The sequence below is a fragment of the Lissotriton helveticus genome, chromosome 3_1 (assembly GCF_964261635.1).
Source record: "Lissotriton helveticus chromosome 3_1, aLisHel1.1, whole genome shotgun sequence".
Classification (NCBI taxonomy): Eukaryota; Metazoa; Chordata; class Amphibia; order Caudata; family Salamandridae; genus Lissotriton; species Lissotriton helveticus.
In genome coordinates this window covers 1,316,226,086-1,316,253,407 of record NC_136061.1, presented here as the reverse complement: position 1 = coordinate 1,316,253,407, position 27,322 = coordinate 1,316,226,086, and the positions used below count along the sequence as shown (strand labels likewise).

The 27,322-nt window shown below is 46.8% G+C and overlaps 2 protein-coding genes across 4 annotated transcripts in view; both read right to left on the bottom strand.

Annotated features, from left to right (window-relative positions):
* NFRKB (nuclear factor related to kappaB binding protein) overlaps positions 1 to 27,322 on the bottom strand; it is a 1,053,863-nt gene that overhangs the window by 92,607 nt on the left and 933,934 nt on the right. The window lies entirely within an intron of this gene.
* LOC144823449 (uncharacterized) lies at positions 804 to 26,719 on the bottom strand. Its single transcript, XM_078681975.1, has 3 exons — positions 25,438 to 26,719; positions 14,040 to 14,185; positions 804 to 2,807 (listed from the first exon to the last, which is right to left on the bottom strand). The coding sequence occupies exons 1-3, from the start codon at positions 26,221 to 26,223 to the stop codon at positions 2,660 to 2,662; spliced, it is 1,080 nt and encodes a 359-aa protein (XP_078538101.1). The 5' UTR covers positions 26,224 to 26,719; the 3' UTR covers positions 804 to 2,659.

The following is a 27,322-nucleotide window of genomic DNA, read 5'->3' as shown; positions in this document are numbered from 1 at the left end:
CCACCCTGTGAGTCAGGCCATCCAGCCTAGTGTTCATAGAGTCCATTTTTGATTCAATGAATGTCAGGCTCGACTGCACCACCAGTAATAGTTCTTTTAGGTCTGCGGTAGAAGTGGTCGGAACGTCGGCTCGGTCTTCATCAGGCTCTGTCTGGTATCGGGCAGTCTTACGAGTGTCGAAGTTAAGTTTCGGTTTTTCTCCCATCTGGTTTCCCCATGGCGACAGAGTGGGAGGTGCGGCGATGTGGTTGTGGTCGGAGAGGGTCCGTTCCGCGATCTTGTTATTTGCACCTATTGTCTCGTGGCCAGGGTCTCAAGTTTCGAGCGTGATGAGCTAGTAGCGAGGGGCGCAGGTTATTTTCAATAAAAACTCCCTCCAGATGGTGTCAGTATTAGTGGTTTTCTAGGGATGACAACAGGGCTCCAGGGCAATGTGCGTGGGTCCAAGTTCCAGGCCGTTCTTCACGAGCACCGGAATGGCTAGAGAGTGGCGCAGGTCAGCGGGGTCTGGGCGGCAGGCCCTAAAGCCGACCAGGGCAAATCTACTGGTAAGGGCGCGTGTCTGAGCGCTGGGCCAGAGTTATCAAGGATCAGCACTGTGTAGGCTCCATCCGGTATGCCCCACGGGCTTAAAGCTGGGGGGTCGCTGGACGCAGCGAGCGCCAGGCAGTAGCTTGGAAAGCTTGGTAGTGGGTGATGTTTGGGAGGGCGCCCGCGGGTCACCAGCAAAAGCGGTGCGGTCAGAGGACACCCCTCCACCTCGTATCACAGTCTCCAGCGCCCGGGGGGGTCAAGCTCCGATACAGGGTCAGGTGGTTTGCGGTTGCGCTGTGAAGTGCTATTATTTTGTGATGTTGACTACAGAATGGGGATGCATTACAGTCCTTCGTGGCTTCTGCAGCCAACCAGCATACCCCAAGCCCAGCAGAGAGAAAGTCTGCAGGGGTTCGGCCGCAGCCGCCCTGAATCGGTCAGGTTTGGAATGCGAAGTGAGCCGGGGCATTGCGATAACTATTGCTTGTTTCGGGCTTCGCGTGTATTTCCAGGGCCGCAGTGGGTCAGCCCCTGCAGCTATCCGGGCTGCCCAGTAGGGTCTGCCAGGCCGCAGTCACCCATCCCAGGGGAGGAGGTGCAGCGTCGTAGCGCTAAATGAAAGCAGGCAGTCCCGGCCCAGCAGCGGCGTGATCGTTCCACGGGCCTCAGGGGAGTCAGGAGGCAGCGCAAATCATTCACCGCCTTGTCTGCTGTGCGTCATCCAGTAGCCACAGCGTTCCAGCTCCCGTACCGGCCCAGTCTCCTCAGTCAGGCCCGGCAGGCCACAGAGTCCTGCCAGAGGGCGGCGGACACAGCATCAGCAGGAGAAGTCGGCAGATCCACAGGCCGACGGCAGCTCAGCCCAAGCGGGGTCCTCAGCGGCGCAGAGCCAGCGGCAGGAACAGATGCTATGTGTTTGAGAGCGGTGGGTCTGCGCTGTTCAGTGCGACAGCGCCTTCGTTCGTTCACCGGGAGGCCGCGGCCGCCATCTTGTGCGTTCTGCCCGGGGGATCAAAAGCTTGCATTCCGCTGGTTCAGGGCAGTGACTTCGGCAATCAGGTAGAACCGTTTAACTGCTTAGTAGTTGGGAGATGAAGAGGATAATCATCGGATGGGCACCCGAGTAGCAAGAGCCACACGCAAGTGTGGCCATCTTGCTTGGCCCCCTCTATCGCCCCCCACCATTAGTTATAGATTACTTAGCTTAGAATAGATACAAAGCAATACCAACCCCGGAGTTGGGTCTGTGAACTAAGTTCACACCAGGAAGTCCCGGAGAACAGAACGGACAAAAAAGCCTTCTCTCCAGACTTGGCTGTCCAGATAGTAATGCTTAGTAAAAGTGTGCAGGGATGCCTACATGGCTGCCTGGCAGATGTCAACCAGCGGAAATCCATGTCCCAAAGCAGTAGTAGCTGCCGTCGCCCTAGTAGAGTGGGCACACAGCCCTACTGGAGGTTCCATTTTAGCTAAAGAATAACAGATCTTCATGCATAGGACGACCAATTGCGAGCACTGCCGGACCTTTCTTGGCGCCCACATAACCCACGAAAAGTTGATTGTCCACCCAGAAGTCTTTAGTGCGGTTAAAGTAGAAAGACAGCGCATTTTTTAGTCCAGACAGCGGAGTCTCTCCTCCTCTTTGGAAGGGTGCGGAGACGGGAAAAAGGTGGGCAAATGTGATAGTCTGACCTATGTGGAAAGAGGTAACCACTTTGGGCAGAAAAGAGGGCCTGGTACGGAGGACTACTTTGCCCTGATAGACAGCAAGAAATGGAGGCCTGGAAGATAAGGCTTGAAACTCACTCACCCTGCGAGCAGAGATGATAGCAAGAAAGAAAGCAGTCTTCAAAGTAAGGAGACGAAGAGGATAATTATGTAGTGGCTCAAAGGAAGCACACACAAGATAAGTGAGGACAAGATTCAAGTCCCACTGGGGCATTACAAAAGGAGAAGGAGGAGATAGACGAGTAATGCCCTTGAAAAACCTGTTAACAATAGGGGACTTGAAAAGAAAAGGCTCTTCAGGAAGGTGAAGAAAGGCCGAAAATGGCCGAAAGATAGCCTTTTAGAGTGCTGCCATGGAAACTCCAACGCGCAGAACTGCAGACATTGCAGGCTTTCTTCAGTGGTGAATAGATTTAATCAAGGCTCTCCCCACTGCTGAAAGAGACTTTGCACCACCTCTGAGCGAAGATGCCATTCGTGATCCATCATGCACCGGCGGCTGAGTTAGTCCGCCCTCGTGCCCAGGGAACCTGCCAAGTATTGAACTGTGGTAAATAAATAAATAATACCTCTATTTTTGAATGAATAAATGAATAACAGATAGCTCAATAAATAAGAGTCAAGATTCGAGGTAGTAGGAGTTTTGCAGGTTTAATACAGCATAAGGACAGGAACAGGACAACCTGCACAGGAATAGGATGGCAGCGCTGCCGGGGGCAGAATCGGAATCGGCGTAAGGGAATGGGGTAACATTTAATAACAGTGCACGATCATATATACTAAAACAGTTGCATTACAATACATACGATAGGCGGAGCAGTGGGTGTGGTCAATAGCAGTCGCGAAAGATAAGGGTGAAAGTAGGTGTAACAGAGGCGTATACATAGACATGTGATGCAAACGTAACAGAATATGTCATGAATGGGGCGGAAACATGGAGGGGGCTACCTAAGGAGCCGGGACCTCTGACCTAATGGTGCGCGCAAACTGGCAATGACGTGTTACTAGGAGAAGCTGGGGGCTATGAACTCTGTGCTAGGAGCAGAGACTGAAGTCTGGAGAGTCAGGGCGACATGTACCTAAGCAGTATCTAGTATCTGATGTTTAGAGAACATGTTGATAGAATCCAAAAGTTATCGGGGTAAAGGCGAACAGACTCTTAAGAATGGTGCATGCATTATTCTACATGTAGTGCGTGATGAAGAATATTAAATGAGCATTAAATGCAGTATTTCTCTTACATGGAGACGTAAAGGCTAGACAATGACGGAAACTATTGATGCGATTCAGTAGCTTTGGAATGCAGAGAAGGAGGACTGAACTGATAACTGGAATCATAACATACTCTTGGCAGACTCAGAGGCAGAGCCAGGCTGAGCCGGGCACTGTGAGGCAGGAAGTAAGTGAAGGGTCGAGGATACAGGTGGGGGCTGTATCGCTCCTCAGCGAGGCTTCAGGAGACAGGAGCTGAATCTGGTGTCCAGGCCCTTTTGAGGCCTAGAAACGGGGACTTTACAATGGAATAACGTGTACACTGAGAAACGTGGCAACGTAGCTTTAGATAGGCCGGATATTCGTAGTATTCACGAGAACTGGAAACTGACATACTAGAGATGGACACAACTGTAATTGCGTCTTTAATCGAACATGGGGAATACATAGGCATATTAATAATGCACAGATAACATATGATGGATGACGCGTAGGGACACAGAACATGGCAAAATTTACTTTTCCACATTCCCTCCTTGTCACTACGTTTCCATCAGGAAACATCAATATTCATGATACCATCTATCATTTCATACAGTATCATTTGCTCGTCTCGAATTTTCTTGGAACAGGATTTAGAACGGGGCTTGGGACTAGGAATACAAGAGGTAGCACAAATGCCGCAAATCGCAGGGCCACATTGTATACAGAGGCAGCAGCTGAATATGATCGCTACGGCAATACCTAGAAAGGACAAGACTTTCCATCCCCAAGCGGAAATTATATTCCAGAACCAACCGGACCATGTCCAGGTGCCTGGGTCTTGGTGTAACAGATGGGCAATTTTATGGAGTCTGGTTATAGCTGAGTAAACAGACGGCGCGTTATTTGGAATGAAAATGCAGCAACTAGATCCGATGACTCTACAGGCCCCGCCCCTATCGGCCAATATGACGTCAAGGACGAGACGATTCTGTAAAACGACAAATCTCATAGCAGATTGCTCTTCGGTTAAGTTACCTAGAGCAGAGGCAGTCTCATTGACTACTGCTTCAAGGGTTCTGGTTAACCTACGGATTAGCTTACTATTCTGGATAGGTCCTATAAAGAAAAAGAAACCTCTATTGAAATCTGTATACTGTTCTAGAGCAGTTTCAGAATAATCGACAATGGGGGACTCCCTTCTATGTCTAAGGTGTACTAGATGTGTGTTTCTATGATAATCAGATGGGGCTAGGAAAACAGGTGGCAGTAGGAAGGCAATGTAACAGGTTCCCTCCCAATCGAGGGGCAGACGAACATATGCGGTCTGACCACAAATAAAATAAGAATGACGTGAAGCTTTGAAAATAGATTTCCCACTGTCACTATATTTGACAATAGTAGTACAATCACTATGGCCTACATGTACGGAACCATTATTTCTGACACATAATTCGCCTTTGACTGGTAGTACTGATATAGCAGGTAAGTCTGGAGTGGAATCAGACTGAACATTCAGGACCATAAAATTCGAAGAATAATTACCTAAATTGTAAACTTCATTCTCTAGATCTAACCCTGTTCTGTGGGGAAGACCTTGCTTGTCTGGGAAACATGTACTGTTAAGAAAAGACATATCTGTTGAGGATGACGTTAACGTGGACCATGCTCCACACGAACCATTATGTGAAAATGGATAAGGAAAGAGTGGCAGAACTCCCTTTGGGGTCTGGAAAGGGGGGAGTCGACCATACACCCAACAATTAGTGGCATTGCTGGTCTGGTGTGAATAATGTAACATGCGGATAAAGGAATTATTACGCATAGCGAGGCGGTAAGAGAGTTCATGAGGCGGCAGATCACTAAACGTGTGCTCTACTGTAGCATTAGAGGACTTATTTACATGAGAAACTGGAAAATACAAGTAAAACGCATAACTGGTGCAGGAAATCATAATACTGAGAAATAATATGAAACATAGAAAAACGATACATCGGATTGAGTTTTGACTAACTCTCCCACTATGGGGGTCTATTTTATACATGTCAGAAACCGGTCTAACCGTTTCACCTAGGGGAGGACTTAGACAATCAAACTGGCTGACTTATTTTACTAGACCTTAACTTAAGTTTATACTCCTGTTGCGGAGTTTGCTCTAACAGGGAGGGTGCAGTATCATTGTCTTTTGCGGGACAGTCCTTAAGAATAGTACTTTGGAAGTCTTTAGAATCCTCGGAAATGTTCTTTGAGACAGGTGCCAGTCCATTAAATTTTTTAATATGCGAAAGATGCACCCAGCCTTTGCGTCCCTCCAACTTCACGGCTGTACGGGTGGCCAGGAGGACCTGTCGGGGCTCCTTCCAGCGAGGCTCCAGTGGACTTGAGCGATCGAAATTTCGCACTAGGACCATGGATCCGGGAACGATTTCATGCGGTGCCACCTCGGTATTGTCTGGAAATGCGGCGGCAACCTGTGAACGACAAGAGTTGAGGGCAGACATCAAGGAAGCTAGGTAATCTGTCAGCATATTACTTGAAACATCGGTGATACTTCGGGGTCTAGGAGTACCCCACATGTTAGGGGGGCGGCCGAAAACGACCTCATACGGGGACAGACCTGATCTGGAATGTGCGACCATGCGCATATAAAACAAAGCGACTGGCAGAGCTACGAGCCAGTCCACACCTTTCTCTTGACAAACTTTTGCAATTCGGATTTTCAGGGTCTGATTATGTCTCTCTACGAGACCGGCTGCTTCAGGATGGCGTACACAATGGAACTTCCACTGGTACCCTAACAAAAGGGAAACATGCTTCATGAGTTCAGATGAGAATGGCTGGCCGTTGTCAGAATATACGACTCTAGGGAGTCCGTAACGGGGGAAGAACTCACGAACCAACTGCTTGGCAGTGGTCGCGGCTGTGTAATCTGGAACTGGATATGCCTCCGTCCACCTGGACAAAGCGCATACAACTACAAGGACATACTTGAAACCTCGACATCGCTCCATCTGAATATAATCCATCTGGAGGACTTCAAAAGGGTGGTCAGGGGGCTGGAATCCACCTTGTTCCACCGGGACACTTTTACCTGGATTAAACTGACAACATATCATACAGGTACGGACTTTCTGCTTGGCTGCAGCTCGTAAATGCTTGTTGAACCAAATATTCTGGATACTGTCTAACATAGCTTTTTCTCCTAAATGTGCTGGACTATGTGCGGTATTGATAATGACTTGAACCATAGAGTCGGGGAGAAACCATGTGGCTCTACCCTTTGTTACCCATCCCTGATCTGTCTGGACCCCTCCTTGTTCGGACCATTTCTTGATTTCATCGGGAGTAGCATGTAACTGGATATCTATGACATCTTGAGTAGGGTCTTTAACTGTCATACATGTAGTCGGATCTGGAGTATGTGTCTGTGTCGGATTAACTAACATATCTGGAGTCTGAGCTGTAAGCTTGGCTGTGCGATCTGCTAGATCATTACCTTGGGAAATAGTGTCAGTAACTTTCGTATGTGCTTTGCACTTCATGATAGCAATGGATGTCGGTAAATGTATGGCATCTAACAGAGCCTGAATAAGGAGACCATGCTGAATCTTGGTTCCATGAGAAGTCATGAAACCTCTCTCTTGCCAGAGCACTCCAAAGTCGTGTACGACTCCAAATGCGTAACGTGAATCTGTGTAAACATTAACTTTCAGGTTCTTGGCGTGTATGCAGGCTTGAGTCAGAGCAATTAGCTCTGCTGCTTGAGCAGACAGGGTGTCAATACGGTGTGTCTCAATAACTTCAGTGTCGGTAGTCACTGCATACGCGGCTACTAGTTCTCCTGTACTAGTTCTCATGAATGAACCATCCACATAAAGTGTCAGGTCGGGATCTGGTAATGGAATATCTGTCAGATCTTGTCTTGGCTTTGTCATGATGTTAACTACTTCCACACAGTCGTGTGTGGCAGAATTCGAAGTAACTGATGGTAACAATGTAGCAGGATTTAAAACGTTGCAGCGTCTGATTTCTATGTGTGGCTGGAACAGTGTCAATTCATAACCTGTTAAACGTGCAATTGTCAAGTGCTGAGTTTGTGTTCGGTTTAAAAGAACTTCCACGGAGTGTGGAACTTGTACTGTCAAGGAATGTCCTAATACTATGGAATCACTTTGTCTGATAGCTAGTGCTGTGGCTGCAACTGACTTGAGGCACGCAGGCAGAGCCTGGGCTGCAGGATCTAATGTGCTCGAAAAATAAGCACAGGGCTTGTACTGTCCTGCTTGATCTTGTGTGAGAACTGATAATGCTGTACCTTCACGTTCAGTGACGAAAAGTGTAAAAGGCTTACTGTAGTTCGGTGTTGCTAGAACTGGAGCTTGGCATAGGGCTTTCTTTAACTCATTGAAACTAAGTGTATGTTCAGATGTCCAAGGGAGGACAGTCGATACGGCTGCCTCCTGTGTCGTTAACTGTATCAGTGGCTTGGCTAGAAATGCATACTGAGGAATCCATTGTCTGCAATAAGAAGTAAGGCCAATAAAAGCACGTACCTCCTTCTGGGTCTTTGGCTGAGGAAGACTCGCTATTAACTGGATACGGTCTGGTGTCAACTGCCTACCCCTCTTGGACAGTAAGTGTCCTAAGTAGACCACTTGCTGGACACAGAATTGAAGCTTAGAAGGGGACACCTTGTGTCCCATCTCGGCTAGGAAATACAAGACTGTAAGGGATGCTCGCTCGCAAGCACGTTCAGAACGGGCTGTGATCAGTAGATCATCGACATACTGGAGCAGGGCAGTGTCAGTTGGCATGTGAATGTTGTCTAGTTGTCTCTTGAGTGCTTGACTGTAAATACTAGGACTTTCTGTGAAACCTTGAGGAGCGCGTGTGAACATATAGCTCCTTCCATTTAAACAAAATCCGAAAAGGAACTGGCTGTCTGGATGAATGGGGACACTAAAAAATGCGTTCTTGAGGTCTATGACTGTAAAAAATGAGGCTTCGGAATCAATGGCTGTCAACAGGGAAGAGATATCTGGGACAACTGGATACTGGGGAATAATACATTTATTAAGTTCTCGGAGATCAATCACTAATCGATATACTGGGGGTGCATTTGGATCAGTACGTTTCATAACAGGAATGATCGGAGAATTACATACATTGGAGTCAGTTTCTACAACTACTCCTTGAGCCATGAGCTCGTCAATAATTTTGGATAAGGCTGCTACAGCCTCAGGTGGCAATCTGTACTGTCTGATTCGTGGCAGGACTACACCTGGCTTGAGAGTCACACGATGGGGTGTGATTTGCATAAAGCCGACATCAGTTGGACCTTGCGCCCATAGATGCTGTGGAACATTAGACAATCTCGGATCAAAATCTCGTAATACATAGTGACCCTTGAAGTCACGTAGGAACAATCGTATTCCCTCTGGGGAACAGCATATAACTGCACCTAATTCTTTCAGTGTTTTAATACCTAATAGATTTTCTGGACATGACTTAGTAAGTAACAGATCAGTAGTGCGGGACAATGGACCTACTTCTAGAGTAACTGGCTTTGATATTTCATTTACAATAGGTTTTCCTGAAAATCCAAGGGAAACATTTCTTGAGCCTGAGAGCGGAGCCCCTGGAACTTCGGCGTGACTGATGGTGGTCCTACTTGCCCCTGTATCAATCAAAAACTTTCTGTCTTTCCCTAATACTTGACTGTGAACATAGGGACCTTCTTGATCTACAGGTATCTCGATGAGAGGCAAGCCTACCTCCCTCTCTAGGCTGTTTCATGAATATGGCTGATACTCTGGATACTCAGACTGTGCATACTGGTACATCTGCTGTGTAACATGCTGTGTTGCAGCGATAGGCTGCGGTGCTGTAACTGTCTGTGGTGCATTCTGTGACTGAGGAGTCTGTGTAACTTGTTCTTGTCTCGGCGGACGTGGCCTTTCTTTAGTCTTACCGGTAGCTATGTTGTGTTTCAGAACTGCACACTCGTTTATAAAATGACCTGGCTGTTTACAATAATTGCAGTTCCCTTTAACGGGAGCTGCAGGATGACTGGCTTGATTTGGACCCCTTTTCTGACTGTCTTGAGGAACAGATTGTGCAACTAGTACTTTCATTTTCGTGTCTTTCATACGTTTTCTCTCATGTTCTTGCTCTTCTCTGATTCTATTCTGGTGATATTGAAGCATCTGTAACATCTGGGACGGGGTATTAGCTTGCCAGGTACTTTCGACTTTCAAAACTCGATTCTTAACTTGTGGACTTGAATTCTCGACTAATTTAGTAACAAAAAGATGAGGGTATGACTCGCTACTCGTCTTGAGGCCACTGTTTATGGTAAAACATTTCTCAAATCTGGAATAATAATCACTAATATCTTCGTCTTGTTTCTGTTTACAGGCTGAGATTGCATCCCAGTCTTCCTTTCTAGTTGTCAATAACCTAGGCAAAACTTGTATTAACAATTCTGGTAATTCTTTACATTTATTTCCAAGACCGGTACCTGGTACTCGTGCCTTGTCTTCAGCTTCTAGGACTGCCCAATCGATCTTTTTCTCTCCCACCTCCCATTCTTTTTCTTTGAGTTTCTCATATACCCCTGCGGGCAACAAGACTTTTAACATTTTAATAATATCTGGATACGTGTATTCTCCCATACGGAGCATGTCTTTTAATTCTCGGTGGAACCCTGCTGGATCTTTATCATGACAGGGAATTAACTTTTTCATCTCTAAGAGTTCCATCTTTGTGATAGGGGTGTAAACAAACACTCGTTGCATTTCACCACCGTCTGTCTTAACTGGATGTACTTCTCGTAATGGATTCTGTCTGTCTATGTAAAAGGGTTTACTTTCTGGGGGTGAGGCATGAACAAAATGTGGGTTCAGAAACGTTCTGTATTTGTGGCGCTGTTCTAGAATGACACTAATCAAATCGGTACCTAAACCTTTCCATCTATACTGGAGTAACTCGTTCAGGACATCGTGTAACGGACCTGGATCAGAATGTTGACCCTCATACAATGTAATGAGGTGCTGGATCATATACATACCCGCCAGTCGCTGCTCGGCTGGGGGCAATTTCAGAAACATTTGTGCCACTATTTCGTCTGGAAAAGTGGTAGAATCAGTAATCCATCAGACTGCTGATCGGACTAGTTCTTGTTCATGCATAGTACTTAACTCGCTATAACCGATTCGTGATTTCAGAATGTGATCGGTAGCTTGAAATACTTGTTCCAGAGAACCTTGTTCTGGTGCTGGATGATGAAAAATTGACTTGTGTTCTAGGCGCAAATGGCGATCTGGAAATCTAGATTTTCCTACATACGCTATTCTGTCGGGATTCTCGTCCTCTACCTCTTCTGTAGAAGAGTCATTTTCTTTCTCGCTTACTTGTGCTTCTTTACGTTGTTCGTGTACCCTTATTATTTCTTTACGGATTTTCTTGTACATACTCTCTATACTACTGATAGTCTTGTGCTTACCCTCGGCTATATTATCACTCCACCTTGTCAGGATTTTCATTTCGGCTCGATCTTTGGTCGGATAATCTTGTTCCCTTATTAGACAATTAATCAGAAACTTTAATATCATGAGCTGGACTTCAACTTTTCTTTGGCACATGACGTCACTAATACTTTCTGGATCATTCCCTGTACGGATGAAACGATATATTCTGTCTAGATCTTCTTTCATATCTGGTAGGGTGACTAGATACTCGGTCACCTTTCTCACGCGTAATGAATATAAAACCATACTATCCTCGCCTGGGACTGGATCATAGCCACATTCGGTAAGGGCTTTTCTTATTTCTGCAACAGACTGATACCTGGGCGTACGCTGTGACGCTTGTGCATGTAATTCGGCTAACGTTAAACGCTTGTGTGGCGGCGGGGTCTGAGGAGGACCTCCCCCTGCGGCCCCTAAACTAGAGTCGTCTACTGATGCTCTTTGTCCTGGCAGAGTGGGAAATGGAAATGTAGGCTGGACTTGTATGGCGGGCTGGACCGGGGGTACCGTAACAGGTACTCCGGTGTCTGGAGGAGCGGGAAGTGCCTGATTTACAGGGACTGGCGGAGTAGGAACAGGATTTGCATATTCTGGGACTGTGTCGTCCAAATAGGACGAAATGAAAATATCAGCTGCGGTCGGTTTGTGACGTAGCTTGGTCGGAACTAGTGGTGGCGGGAAATTACTGGATGCCTCTGGGGTCGCTTTTGACAAGCCCTCGGCAAGAAGAGGATACATACCCTTAATAAGAGCATGCCTCTGTCTGTCTGACTGTTCGGTTTTAACTCGTTCACCAATCTCGATTAATTCCCTTTCTTGGGCTCGTTCTAAGGATTCTCTACTTAGTTCTGACTTTCTGATTTCTTTTTCGGTTTTTTTATGAGATTCTTTGCGCCATAACTCAATGGCATCTTTCTGTGACTGTCTGGCTTTCTTTTTCCATAATGCTTCTTCTACTCGCATGATGCACTCGGCATCCCATGTACCTGATACAGGCCATCTATACTTTTCCTCTAACTGTTTGGTATACTCTACCCATAAATCTAGATACAATATGGCGCTTATGCCATGCTTCTGATACATAAAATGACCTGGACTGTCCCTAGGCGGGACAGGAACTGCTGCTTCTAGAAGACCTTTTCTGGTTTTTAACTGACGCAGTTTTGAAAAGAGCGGCATGACTGAACTAGAATCTAGACACAACACAATACACAATAAAACACGATAATTACTTCGCACTCATACCACGACATTAAAATACATGAAGAACATTATGAATAACAGTTCGAACAGAATACTACCTGGAATACGGGAAACAGAATACATGAATTTTCTCGAGAACAGAACTGACTAGAACAGAACTAGATGCACTGCTGAAACAGTACGAAACTTACCGGTCTCATACAGAGACACGTCAGGACCCGCATCCACCGAAGTGGACACTTCGTTTGTGGGTCTGTGTACCACCAACCCACGGACCAGAGTCAATTAGATTGACCCTGTCTAGATACTACCCCAGCAACGGTACTCACCGGGCAGCAAGAACGGAAGGCCTCGGACTGGACTGGACTGCTTCGACGCCGGACGGACGAACTTCGGACTTCTGTTACAGGTGGGCCTCCGGATACCTCGGACCTTGGACTCTCGGCTTGGGCTCTGGTCGGGACTCGCCGCGTTCCTCCACCGTCTCGTCTGGATGCTGGACCGCCTCCTCCGTCTCCTCCGTGGGCCTGAGGGATACTTAAAGCAGAAATATCTGCCGGTGCGCAGAAGAGTTCCGTCACGACTGCAGAGGGTCAGGGGGCCGGCGTGGCTTCACCGACGCGTGGGGAAAGGGCAAGTCCCTGTTCGGGCGCCATTATGTGGTAAATAAATAAATAATACCTCTATTTTTGAATGAATAAATGAATAACAGATAGCTCAATAAATAAGAGTCAAGATTCGAGGTAGTAGGAGTTTTGCAGGTTTAATACAGCATAAGGACAGGAACAGGACAACCTGCACAGGAATAGGATGGCAGCGCTGCCGGGGGCAGAATCGGAATCGGCGTAAGGGAATGGGGTAACATTTAATAACAGTGCACGATCATATATACTAAAACAGTTGCATTACAATACATACGATAGGCGGAGCAGTGGGTGTGGTCAATAGCAGTCGCGAAAGATAAGGGTGAAAGTAGGTGTAACAGAGGCGTATACATAGACATGTGATGCAAACGTAACAGAATATGTCATGAATGGGGCGGAAACATGGAGGGGGCTACCTAAGGAGCCGGGACCTCTGACCTAATGGTGCGCGCAAACTGGCAATGACGTGTTACTAGGAGAAGCTGGGGGCTATGAACTCTGTGCTAGGAGCAGAGACTGAAGTCTGGAGAGTCAGGGCGACATGTACCTAAGCAGTATCTAGTATCTGATGTTTAGAGAACATGTTGATAGAATCCAAAAGTTATCGGGGTAAAGGCGAACAGACTCTTAAGAATGGTGCATGCATTATTCTACATGTACTGCGTGATGAAGAATATTAAATGAGCATTAAATGCAGTATTTCTCTTACATGGAGACGTAAAGGCTAGACAATGACGGAAACTATTGATGCGATTCAGTAGCTTTGGAATGCAGAGAAGGAGGACTGAACTGATAACTGGAATCATAACATACTCTTGGCAGACTCAGAGGCAGAGCCAGGCTGAGCCGGGCACTGTGAGGCAGGAAGTAAGTGAAGGGTCGAGGATACAGGTGGGGGCTGTATCGCTCCTCAGCGAGGCTTCAGGAGACAGGAGCTGAATCTGGTGTCCAGGCCCTTTTGAGGCCTAGAAACGGGGACTTTACAATGGAATAACGTGTACACTGAGAAACGTGGCAACGTAGCTTTACATAGGCCGGATATTCGTAGTATTCACGAGAACTGGAAACTGACATACTAGAGATGGACACAACTGTAATTGCGTCTTTAATCGAACATGGGGAATACATAGGCATATTAATCATGCAGAGATAACATATGATGGATGACGCGTAGGGACACAGAACATGGCAAAATTTACTTTTCCACAGAACCACCAGTGATATGCCCTGAAGTTCCAGCCATGTCAAAAGGCAGTACCACATGGCAGTGGTGTTGTCTGTGAACACCTGCACTACTCTTCCTTTGACAGAGGGAAGGAATGCCTTTAGTGCAAGACGAATCGCCTGGAGCTCCTGTGGAAAAGTAAATTTTGCTATGTTCTGTGTCCCTACGTGTCATCCATCATATGTTATGTGTGCATGATTAAATATGCATATGTACTCCCCATGTCCGATTAATGACGCAATCACAGTTGTGTCCACCTCTAGTATGCCAGTTTCTAGTCCTCGTGAATACTACGAATATCAGGCCTATGTAAAGCTACGTTGCCACGTTTCTCAGTGTGCACGTTATTCTATTATAAAGTCCCCGTTTCTAGGCCTCAAAAGGGCCTGGACACTAGATTCAGCTCCTGTCTCCTGAAGCCTCACTGAGGAGCGATACAGCCCCCACCTGTATCCTCGACCCTTCACTTACTTCCTGCCTCGCAGTGCCCGGTCCAGCCTGGCTCTGCCTCTGAGTCTGCCAAGAGTATGTTATGAGTCCAGTTATCAGTTCAGCCCTCCTTCCCTGCATTCCTAAAGCTACTGAATCGCATCAATAGTTTCCGTCATTGTCTAGCCTTCAGGGCTCCATGTTAGAGAATACTGTATTTAATGGTCATTTAATATTCTTCATCACGCACTACATGTAGAATAATGCATGCTCCAGTCTTAGAGTCTGTTAGCCTTTCCCCTCTTGACTTCTAGTTTATATCAACATGTTCCCTAAACATCAGATACTAGATAGGGTTTAGGTACATGTCGCTCCGACTCTCCAGATTTCAGTCTCTGCTCCTAGCACAGAGTTCATAGCCCCCAGCTTCTCCTAGTGATACGTCATTGCTAGTTTGCGCGCACCATCAGGTTAGAGGTCCCGGCTCCTCAGGTAGCCCCCTCCATGGTTTCCGCCCCATTCATGACATATCCTGTTACGTCTGCACCACATGTCTATGTATACGCCCTGTTACACCTCTTTTCCCCCTTATCTTTCGCGACTGCTACGCGTCACACCTACTGCTCCACCCACTGTTACGCCTATTGCAATGTAATGCTATGTGTTTGCGTTATGTATATATGCTCATGTTTTGTTATTAAAAGTTATCCTTCCCTTGTCCAGATCCTGCCTCCGGCAGCGCTGCCATCCTATTCCTGTGCAGGTTGTCCTGATCCTGTCCTTATGCTGTAATAAACCTGCAAAACTCCCACTACCTCGAATCTTGGCTCTTATTTTATTGAGCTATCTGTTATTCATTCATGCACTCAAAAATAGGGTATTATTTATTTATTTACCACATAATGGCGCCCGAACAGGGACTTGCCCTTTCCCCACGCGTCGGTGAAGCCACGCCGACCCCCTGACCCTCTGCAGTCGTGACGGAACTCTTCTGCGCAGTGGCAGATATTTCTGCTCAAGTATCCCTCAGGCCCACGGAGGAGACGGAGGAGGCGGTCCAGCATCCAGACGAGACGGTGGAGGAACGCGGCGAGTCCCGACCAGAGCCCAAGCCAAGAGTCCAAGGTCCGAGGTATCCGGAGGTCCACCCGTAACTGAAGTCCGAAGTCCGAAGTTCGTCGTCCGTCGTCGTAGCAGTCCAGTCCAGTCTGAGGCTTTCCGTTCTTGCTGCCCGGTGAGTACCGTTACTGGGGTGGTATCTAGACAGGGTCAATTTAATTGACTCTGGTCTGTGGGTTGGTGGTACACAGTCCCACAAACGAAGTGTCCACTTCGGTGGATGCGGGTCCTGACGTGTCTCTTTACGAGACCGGTAAGTTTCGTACTGTTTCAGCAGTGCATCTAGTTTCTGTTCTAGTCAGTTTCTGTTCTCGAGAAAATTTATGTGTTCTGTTCTCAATATTTCCAGGTAGTATTCTGTTCGAACTGTTATTTTAAATGTTTTTCATGTATTTCAATGTCGTGGTATGAATGGGGAATAAGTATCGTGTTCATTGTGTATTGTATTGTGTCTAGATTACAGTTCAGTCATGCCCATATTTTCCAAGTTACGTCAGTTAAAAACTAGAAAGGGTCTGCTGGAAGCAGCAGTTCCCGTCCCGCCCAGGGACAGTCCAGGTCACTTTATGTATCAGAAACATGGCATAAGCGCCATATTGTATCTAGATTTATGGGTAGAGTATACCAAACAGTTAGAAGAAAAGTATAGATGGCCCGTATCGGGTACATGGGATGCTGAGTGCATCATGAGAGTAGAAGAGGCATTATGGAAAAAGAAAGCCAGACAGTCACAGAAAGATGCCATCGAGTTATGGCGCAAAGAAGCTCATAAAAGAACCGAAAAAGAAATCAGAAAGTCAGAATTAAGTAGAGAATCCCAAGAGCGAGCCCAAGAAAAAGAATTAATCGAGATAGGTGAACAAGTCAAAACTGAACAGAGAGACAGACAGAGGAATGCCCTTATTAAGGGTATGTACCCTCTTCTTGCCGAGGGCTTGCCAAAAGCGACCCCGGAGGCATCCAGTAATTTTCCGTCACCATTAGTTCCGACCAAGCTACGTCACAAACCGACCGCAGCTGATATTTTTATTTCGTCCTATCTGGACGACACAGTCCCTGAATATGCAAATCCTGTTCGCGCTCCGCCAGTCCCAGTAAATCAGGCACATCCTGCTTCTCCAGACACCGGGGCACCCCATGCAGTATCTGCTACGGTACCCCCGGTCCAGCCAGCATTTCAATTTCCCGCTCCGCCACGAAGAATATCAGTCGACGATTCTAGTCTAGGGGCCGCAGGAGGAGGTCCTCCTCAAACCCCGCCGCCACGCAAGCATTTATCAGCACTCGAATTACATGCTCAAGCATCACAGCGTACTCCCAAGAGTAATAAGTCTGTCGCAGAAATCAGGCAAGCCCTTGGCGAATGTGCCTATGACCCAGTCCCAGGCGAGAATAATATGGTTTTATATTCAGTACGCGTAAGGAGGGTGACCGAGTATCTAGTCACCCTACCCAATATGAAAGAAGATCTAGACAGAATATATCGTTTCATCCGTACAGGGGATGATCCAGAAAGTATTAGTGATGCCATGTCTCAAAGGAAAGCTGAGATCCAGCGTATGATATTAAAGTTTTTAATTAACTGTCTAATAAGAGAACAAGATTACCCGTCTAAAGATCAGGCCGAAATGAAAATCCTGACAAAGTGGAGTGATAATATAGCCGAGGGTAAGCACAATACCATTAGTGCCATGGAGAGTATGTACAAGAAAATCCGTAGAGAAATAATAAAGATACACGAACAACGTAAAGCAGCACAAGTAAGCGAGAAAGAAAGTAACTCTGATCCTGAAGAGGAAGACGACGAGAATACCGCCAGGATAGCGTATGTAGGAAAATCTAGATTTCCAGATCGCCATTTACGCCTAGAACACAAGTCAATTTTCCATCATTCAGCACCAGAACAAGGTTCCCTAGAACAAGTGTTCCAAGCTACCGATCACATTCTGAAATCACGAATCGGTTACAGTGAATTAAGTACCATGCATGAGCAGGAACTAGCCCGATCAGCAGTCCGATGGATTACTGATTCTACCACTTTTCCAGACGAAATAGTGGCACAAATGTTTCTGAAATTGCCCCCAGCCGAGCAACGACTGGTGGGTATGTATATGATCCAGCACCTCATTACTTTGTATGAGGGTCAGCACTCTGATCCAGGTCCGTTACATGATGTCCTGAACGAGTTACTCCAGTATAGATGGAGAGGTTTAGGTACCGATTTAATTAGTGTCATTCTAGAACAGCGTCACAAATATAGAACGTTTCTGAACCCGCATTTTGTTCATGTCGCACCCCCAGAAAGTAAACCATTTTACATGGAAAGACAGAACCCGTTACGAGAAGTGCATCCAGTTAAGACAGAGGACGGTGAAATGCAACGAGTGTTTGTTTACACCCCGATTACAAAGATGGAACTCCTCGAAATGAAGAAATTAATTCCCTGTCATGACAAAGATCCAGCAGGGTTCCATAGAGAATTAAAAGACATGCTCCGTATGGGAGAATACACTTACCCAGATATCATTAAAATGTTAAAGGTCCTGTTGCCCGCAGGGGTGTATGAAAAGCTAAAGGAAAAAGAATGGGAGGTGGGAGAGAAAAAGATAGATTGGACAGTTCTAGAAGCAGAAGATAAGTCACGTGTACCAGGTACCGGTCTAGGAGAGAAATGTAAAGAATTACCAGAATTATTGATTCAAGTTTTACCCAGATTATTAACAACGAAAAAGGAAGACTGGGATGCAATCTCAGCCTGTAAACAGAAACAAGAAGAAGACATTAGTGATTTTTATTCTAGGTTTGAAAAATGCTTTAGCATCAATAGTGGCCTCAAGACAAGTAGCGAGTCATACCCTCATCTCTTTGTTACTAAATTAGTCGAGAATTCAAGTCCACAAGTTAAAAATCGAGTTTTGAAAGTCGAAAGTACCTGGCAAGCTAATACCCCGTCCCAGATGTTGCAGATGCTTCAGTATCACCAGAATAGAATCAGGGAAGAGCAAGAACACGAGAGAAAACGTATGAAAGACACGAAAATGAAAGTATTAGTTGCACAATCCGTTCCTCAAGACAGTCAGAAGAGGGGTCCGAATCAAGTCAATCATCCTGCGGCTCCCGTTAAAGGGAACTGCAACTATTGTAAACAGCCAGGTCATTTTATAAACGAGTGTGCAGTTCTGAAACACAACATAGCTACCGGTAAAACAAAAGAAAGACCACGTCCGCCTAGACAAGAGCAAGTTTCACAGACTCCTCAGCCACAGAATGCACAACAGACAGTTACAGTACCGCAGCCTATTGCTGCAACCCAGCATGTCACACAGCAGATGTACCAGTATGCACAGTCTGAGTATCCAGAGTACCAGCAGTATTCATGAAACAGCCTAGAGAGGGAGGTAGGCTTGCCTCTCATCGAGATACCTGTAGATCAAGAAGGTCCCTATGTTCATAGTCAAGTATTAGGGAAAGACAGAAAGTTCTTAATTGATACAGGGGCAAGTAGGACCACAATTAGTCACGCCGAAGTTCCAGGGGCTCCGCTCTCAGGCTCAAGAAATGTTTCCCTTGGATTTTCAGGAAAACCTATCGTAAATGAGATTTCAAAGCCAGTTACTCTAGAAGTAGGTCCATTGTCCCGTACTACTGATCTGTTACTTACTAAGTCATGTCCAGAAAATCTATTAGGCATTAAAACACTGAAAGAGTTAGGTGCAGTTATATGTTGTTCCCCAGAGGGAATACGTCTGTTCCTACGTGACTTTAAGGGTCACTATGTTTTACGTGATTTTGATCCCAGATTGTCTAATGTTCCGCAGCATTTATGGGCGCAAGGTCCAACTGATGTAGGGTACATGCAAATCACACCCCATCGTGTGACCCTGAAACCAGGTGTAGTGTTACCACGAATCAGACAGTACAGATTGCCACCCGAGGCTGTAGCAGCCTTATCCAAAATTATTGACGAGCTCATCGCTCAAGGAGTGGTTGTAGAAACTGACTCCAACGTATGCAATTCTCCGATCATTCCAGTTATGAAACGTACTGATCCAAATGCACCCCCAGTATATCGATTAGTGATCGACCTACGAGAGCTTAATAAATGTATTATTCCGCAGTACCCAGTTGTCCCAGACATCTCTTCCCTATTGACAGCCATTGATTCCGAAGCCACGTTCTTTACAGTAATCGACCTCAAGAATGCATTTTTTAGTGTTCCAATTCATCCAGACAGCCAGTTTCTTTTCGGATTCTGTTTAAATGGAAGGAGCTATATGTTCACACGCGCTCCTCAAGGTTTCACAGAAAGTCCTAGTATTTACAGTCAAGCACTTAAGAGACAACTTGATAATGTTCACATGCCAACTGACACTGCCCTGCTCCAGTATGTCGATGATCTACTGATCACAGCCCGTTCCGAACGTGACTGCGAGCGAGCGTCACTGACGGTTCTGTATTTCCTAGCCGAGATGGGGCACAAGGTGTCCCCTTCGAAGCTTCAATTCTGTGTCCAGCAAGTGGTCTACTTAGGACACTTACTGTCCAAGAGGGGTAGGCAGTTGACACCAGACCGTATCCAGTTAATAGCGAGTCTTCCTCAGCCCAAGACCCAGAAGGAGGTACGTGCCTTTATCGGCCTTACTTCTTACTGCAGACAATGGATTCCTCAGTATGCATTTCTAGCCAAACCACTGATACAGTTAACGACACAGGAGGCAGCCGCATCAACTGTTCTCCCTTGGACATCTGAACATACACTGAGTTTCAACGAGTTAAAGAAAGCTTTATGCCAAGCTCCAGTTCTAGCCACACCGAACTACAGTAAGTCTTTTACACTTTTCGTCACAGAACGTGAAGGTACAGCATTATCTGTTCTCACACAAGATCAAGCAGGACAAAACAAGCCCTGTGCTTATTTTTCGAGCACATTAGATCCAGTCGCCCAGGCGTTGCCTGCGTGCCTCAAGTCAGTTGCAGCCACAGCACTAGCTATTAGACAAAGTGATTCCATAGTCTTAGGACACTTCTTGACAGTACAAGTTCCACACTCCGTAGAAGTTCTTCTGAACCGAACACAGACTCAGCACTTGACAATTGCACGTCTAACAGGTTATGAATTGACACTGTTCCAGCCACACATAGAAATCAGACGCTGCAACGTCCTGAACCCTGCTACACTGTTACCATCAGCTAAATCAAATCCTGACCCACATGACTGTGTGGAAGTAGTTAACATTACGACGAAGCCAAGACAAGATCTGACAGATATTCCATTACCAGACCCTGACCTGACACTTTATGTGGATGGTTCATGTATGAGAACTAGTACAGGAGAACTAGTCGCCGCGTATGCAGTGACTACTGACACTGACGTTATTAAAACACACCGTATTGACACTCTGTCCGCTCAAGCAGCAGAGCTAGTTGCTCTGACACGAGCCTGCATACACGCCAAGAACCTGAAAGTTAATGTTTACACAGATTCACGTTACGCATTTGGAGTTGTACACGACTTTGGAGTGCTCTGGCAGGAGAGAGGTTTCATGACTTCTCATGGAACCAAGATTCAGCATGGTCTCCTTATCCAAGCTCTATTAGATGCAATACATTTACCGACATCCATTGCCATCATGAAGTGCAAGGCACACACGAAAGTCACTGACATTATTTCCCAGGGTAACGGTCTAGCAGATCGCACAGCCAAGCTTACAGCCCAGACTCCAGACATTCCAGTTAACATGACACATACTCCAGATCCGATTACATGTATGACAGTTAAGGACCCTACTCAAGATGTCATAGATATCCAGTTACATGCTACTCCCGATGAAATCAAGAAATGGTCCGAACAAGGAGGGGTCCAGACAGATCAAGGATGGGTAACGAAGGGTAGAACCACATGGTTTCTCCCCGACTCTATGGTTCAAGTCATTATCAATACCGCACATAGTCCAGCACATTTAGGAGAAAAAGCTATGTTAGATAGTATCCAGAACATTTGGTTCAACAAGCATTTACGAGCTGCAGCTAAGCAGAAAGTCCGTACCTGTATGATATGTTGTCAGTTTAATCCAGGTAAAAGTGTCCCGGTGGAACAAGGTGGTTTCCAGCCCCCTGACCACCCTTTTGAAGTCCTCCAGATGGATTATATTCAGATGGAGCGATGTCGAGGTTTCAAGTATGTCCTTGTAGTTGTATGCGCTTTGTCCAGGTGGACAGAAGCATATCCAGTCCCAGATTACACAGCCGCGACCACTGCCAAGCAGTTGGTTCGTGAGTTCTTCCCCCGTTATGGACTCCCTAGAGTCATATATTCTGACAACGGCCAGCCATTCTCATCCGAACTCATGAAGCATGTTTCCCTTTTGCTAGGGTACCAGTGGAAGTTCCATTGTGTACGCCATCCTGAAGCAGCCGGTCTCGTTGAGAGACATAACCAGACTCTGAAAATCCGTATTGCAAAAGTGTGTAAAGAGAAGGGTGTGGACTGGCTAGTAGCTCTGCCAGTCGCTTTATTTTATATGCGCATGGTCGCACATTCCAGATCAGGTCTGTCCCCGTATGAGGTCATTTTCGGCCGCCCCCCAAATATGTGGGGTACTCCTAGACCCCGAAGTATTACCGATGTTTCAAGTAATATGCTGACAGATTACCTAGCTTCCTTGATGTCTGCCCTCAACTCATGTCGTTCACAGGTTGCCGCCGCATTTCCAGACAATACCGAGGTGGCACCGCATGAAATCGTCCCAGGATCCATGGTGATGGTCCGCAACTTTGACAGATCAAGTCCGCTGGAGCCTCGTTGGAAAGAGCCCCGACAGGTCCTCCTCACCACCCGTACAGCCGTGAAGTTGGAAGGACGCAAGGGCTGGGTGCACCTTTCTCATGTTAAACTTTTTAATGGACTGAAACCCGTCTTTAAGAACATTTCCCAGGATTTGAAGGATTGCCAAAGCATTGTTCTCAAGGACTGTCCCGCAAATGACATTGATTCAAAACCCCCCCTGTTAGAGAAAACTCCGCAGCAGGAGTATAAACAGAAACTCCGGTCTAGTAAATTAAGTCAGCCAGTTTGATTGTCTAAGTCCTCCCCTAGGTGAAACGGTTAGACTGTTTCTGACATGTATAAAATAGACCCCCATAGTGAGAGAGTCAGTCAAAACTCAATCCGATGTATCGTTTTTCTATGTTTCATATTGTTTCTCAGCATTATGATTTCCTGCACCAGTTATGCATTTTATCTGTGTTTCCCAGTTCTTCATGTAAATAAGTCTTCTAATGTTACAGCAGAGCACACGTTTAGTGATCTGCCCCCTCATGAACTCTCTTACCGCCTCGCTATGCGTAATAACTCCTTTATCCGCATGTTACATTACTCACACCAGACCAGCAATGCCACTAATTGTTGGGTATGTGGTCGACTCCCCCCTTTCCAGACACCGAAGGGAGTTCTGCCACTCTTTCCTTATCCTTTTTCACATAATGGTTCGTGTGGGGCATGGTCCACGTTAACGTCATCCTCAACAGATATGTCTTTTCTTAACAGTACATGTTTCCCAGACAAGCAAGGTCTCCCCCACAGAACCGGGTTAGATCTAGAAAATGAAGTGTATAATTTAGGTAATTATTCGTCGAATTTCATGGTCCTGAATGTTCAGTCTGATACTACTCCAGACTTACCTGCTATTTCAGTACTACCAGTCAAAGGCGAATTATGTGTCCGAAATAAGGGTTCTGTACATGTAGGACATAGTGATTGTACTACTGTTGTCAAGTATAGTGACAGTGGGAAATCTATTTTCAAAGCTTCACGTCATTCATATTTTATTTGTGATCAGACCGCATATGTTCGTCTGCCCCTCGATTGGGAGGGAACCTGTTACATTGCCTTCCTACTGCCACCAGTTTTTCTAGCCCCATCTGATTATCATAGAAATACACATCTAGTACACATTAGACATAGAAGGGAGTCCCCGATTGTCGATTACACTGAAACTACTCTAGAACAATATACCGATTTCAATAAAGGTTTCTTCTTCTTTATAGGCCCTGTCCAGAATAGTAAGTTAATCCGTAGATTAACAAGAACCCTTGAAGCTGTAGTAAATGAGACTGCCTCTGCTCTAGGTAACCTAACCGAAGAGCAATCTGCTATGAGATTTGTCGTTTTGCAAAATCGTCTCGTCCTTGACGTCATACTGGCCGATAGGGGCGGGGCCTGTAGAGTCATCGGATCTAGTTGCTGCATTTTCATTCCAAATAACGCGCCGTCTGTTTATTCAGCTATAACCAGACTCCATAAAATTGCCCATCTGTTACACCAAGATCCAGGCACCTGGACATGGTCCGGTTGGTTCTGGAATATAATTTCCGCATGGGGATGGAAAGTCTTGTCCTTTCTAGGTATAGCAGTAGCGATCATATTCAGCTGCTGCCTCTGTATACAATGTGGCCCTGCGATTTGCGGCATGTGTGCTACATCCTGTATTCCTAGTATAACTCCTAGTCCCAAGTCCCGTTCTAAATCCCGTTCTAAGAGAATTCGAGATGAGCAAATGATACTGTATGAAATGATAGATGGTATCATGAATATTGATGTTTCCTGATGGAAACGTAGTGACAAGGAGGGAATGTGGAAAAGTAAATTTTGCTATGTTCTGTGTCCCTACGTGTCATCCATCATATGTTATGTGTGCATGATTAAATATGCATATGTACTCCCCATGTCCGATTAATGACGCAATCACAGTTGTGTCCACCTCTAGTATGCCAGTTTCCAGTCCTCGTGAATACTACGAATATCAGGCCTATGTAAAGCTACGTTGCCACGTTTCTCAGTGTGCACGTTATTCTATTATAAAGTCCCCGTTTCTAGGCCTCAAAAGGGCCTGGACACTAGATTCAGCTCCTGTCTCCTGAAGCCTCACTGAGGAGCGATACAGCCCCCACCTGTATCCTCGACCCTTCACTTACTTCCTGCCTCGCAGTGCCCGGTCCAGCCTGGCTCTGCCTCTGAGTCTGCCAAGAGTATGTTATGAGTCCAGTTATCAGTTCAGCCCTCCTTCCCTGCATTCCTAAAGCTACTGAATCGCATCAATAGTTTCCGTCATTGTCTAGCCTTCAGGGCTCCATGTTAGAGAATACTGTATTTAATGGTCATTTAATATTCTTCATCACGCACTACATGTAGAATAATGCATGCTCCAGTCTTAGAGTCTGTTAGCCTTTCCCCTCTTGACTTCTAGTTTATATCAACATGTTCCCTAAACATCAGATACTAGATAGGGTTTAGGTACATGTCGCTCCGACTCTCCAGATTTCAGTCTCTGCTCCTAGCACAGAGTTCATAGCCCCCAGCTTCTCCTAGTGATACGTCATTGCTAGTTTGCGCGCACCATCAGGTTAGAGGTCCCGGCTCCTCAGGTAGCCCCCTCCATGGTTTCCGCCCCATTCATGACATATCCTGTTACGTCTGCACCACATGTCTATGTATACGCCCTGTTACACCTCTTTTCCCCCTTATCTTTCGCGACTGCTACGCGTCACACCTACTGCTCCACCCACTGTTACGCCTATTGCAATGTAATGCTATGTGTTTGCGTTATGTATATATGCTCATGTTTTGTTATTAAAAGTTATCCTTCCCTTGTCCAGATCCTGCCCCCGGCAGCGCTGCCATCCTATTCCTGTGCAGGTTGTCCTGATCCTGTCCTTATGCTGTAATAAACCTGCAAAACTCCCACTACCTCGAATCTTGGCTCTTATTTTATTGAGCTATCTGTTATTCATTCATGCACTCAAAAATAGGGTATTATTTATTTATTTACCACACTCCGTAAGGTTGATGTAGAGCCCAGACTCCGCCGGAGACCAGATAGATCTGATCTCCGCCTCTCCCATGTGGCCACCCCATCCCAGAAGTGACACATCCGTCACTACTGCGATCTCTGGTTGGGGAAGGGATAGGGATCTGCTGCTGACCCAATCCTGGTTCGTGAGCCATCACTGCAAATGACTTGCAGTCCCCTCCGAGATCTGGATGACATCTGAAAGATTCCCCTGATGTTGCACCCACTGGAACTTCAGGTCCCACTGCAGAGCTCACATATGCCATCTGGCCTGATCCACCTGCAGGAAGCAGGAGGCCCAGCAGCCTCAGTGTCATTCTCACTGAAATCCGTGATAGAGGGTGAAACATCGGTATCATAGCCCGAATATCCCGGACTTGCTGCTCTGGAGGATAGACCTGAAACTGCGCTGTCGGAACTGCTCCGATGAAAAGAAGCTTCTGAGAGGGAGTCAGGTGCGATTTTGGCACGTTGATAGTGAACGCCAGGGAATGCAGGAGGTCCGCCCTAGTCTGGAGGTGGGAGACTGGAACCTCTGATCTGCGCAGATGAGCTGCAACCACTGTCATCACTTTTGTGAACACCCGGGGGGCACTGTTAAGGCCAATGGGGAGCACGGTAAACTGAAAATGCTCGTGGCCTACAGTGAATTGTAGGTAACGCAGGTGGGCAGGTAACACAGAGATGTGAAAGTAAGCGTCCTGCAGGTCCAACGCTACCATCCAGTTTCCAGGGTCAAGGATAGACAAGACCGGAGCCAAGGTTAACATCTTGAACTTCTCCTTCCGGAGGAAGCGGTTGACGTCCCTGAGGTCTAAGATAGGACGCAGGCCTTTGTCCTTCTTGGGTACCAAGACCTAGTGGTAGTAGTAACCGTGACCTACTTCCGGTAAAGGGATGGGTTTGATAACTCCCTTGGCCAAGACAGCCGTAACTTCCTGGTGGAGAAGGGCTAAATGATCCTTCGATATACGATGGAGTGTTGGTGGCATCGAGGGTGGGGTAGTCTTGAGGGAGAAGCCCCTTTAGACTATCTGCAAAACCCACCTGTCCGACGTGATGTTGTGCCAGTGGGAGAGATGATGGCGGATCCTGCCGCCCACTGGCAAATGGTGGCCCTGAAAGGTCCGACTAGGAAGGCTTGGAGGCAGCTGCAGAGGTGGCATTGGTGGACTGGCCCGCCCGCTGGCCCCCAGATCCACAACGCTGGGTCTCACATCCCCGGCCACACGGAGGCTGGGTAGTTTGCATGGCTCTGTGCGGAACGTGGTGGGGCACCCCTTCCGTAGCCATAAAAGGGGCGGAAGGCAGACTGTAAGAGCGAAAAATGGCTGCGAGGCCCATGGAACTGGCCGTAGCCCTAGAGTCCTTGAAACACTTGAGTGCCTTGAGTGCCTTGTCCGCCTTGCCACCAAATAGGCGACGGCCATCAAAGGGCATGTCCAAAAGGGTAGATTGAATATCCCCAGAGAAGCCAGACGTTCTCAGCCAGGCATGGAGCCTCGGGGTTACAGACTTGGAAACCGTTGTACCGAGGGAGTCTGCGGTATCCAGCCCACACCCGATGGTGAACTTTGCTGCGCCTCAACCCTCAGCAACGGCACAGGTGAGCACGACCCGGGTCTCCTCTGGGCACTGTGGCAGCACTTGCGTGACGGTATCCCATAACGTGTGTCCATAGGGGCCCAAGAGACATGCAGCGTTCATCTACTGCAGTCCCAAGCTGGCGGAAAAAAACATCTTCTTACCAAGATGGTCCAGCTTCTTGGATTCCCTATCTGGGGTAGTAGTAGGGAATGCACCCTTCGAGGACAAGGCTTGGACCACCAAGTTCTCAGAGGAAGGGTGTTGGGAGAGGTAAAGTCGGTC

Excerpts from the sequence above, each read along its gene's own strand:
- LOC144823449 (XM_078681975.1), bottom strand. The coding sequence starts at position 26,223 with ATGTTAACCTTGGCTCCGGTCTTGTCTATCCTTGACCCTGGAAACTGG. Across the intron at positions 14,186-25,437 it reads CTCTACATCAACCTTACGGA|GAGCTCCAGGCGATTCGTCT; the intron begins GTGTGGTAAATA and ends ACTTTTCCACAG. Across the intron at positions 2,808-14,039 it reads GGCATATCACTGGTGGTTCT|TTCAATACTTGGCAGGTTCC; the intron begins GTGGAAAAGTAA and ends TATTTACCACAG.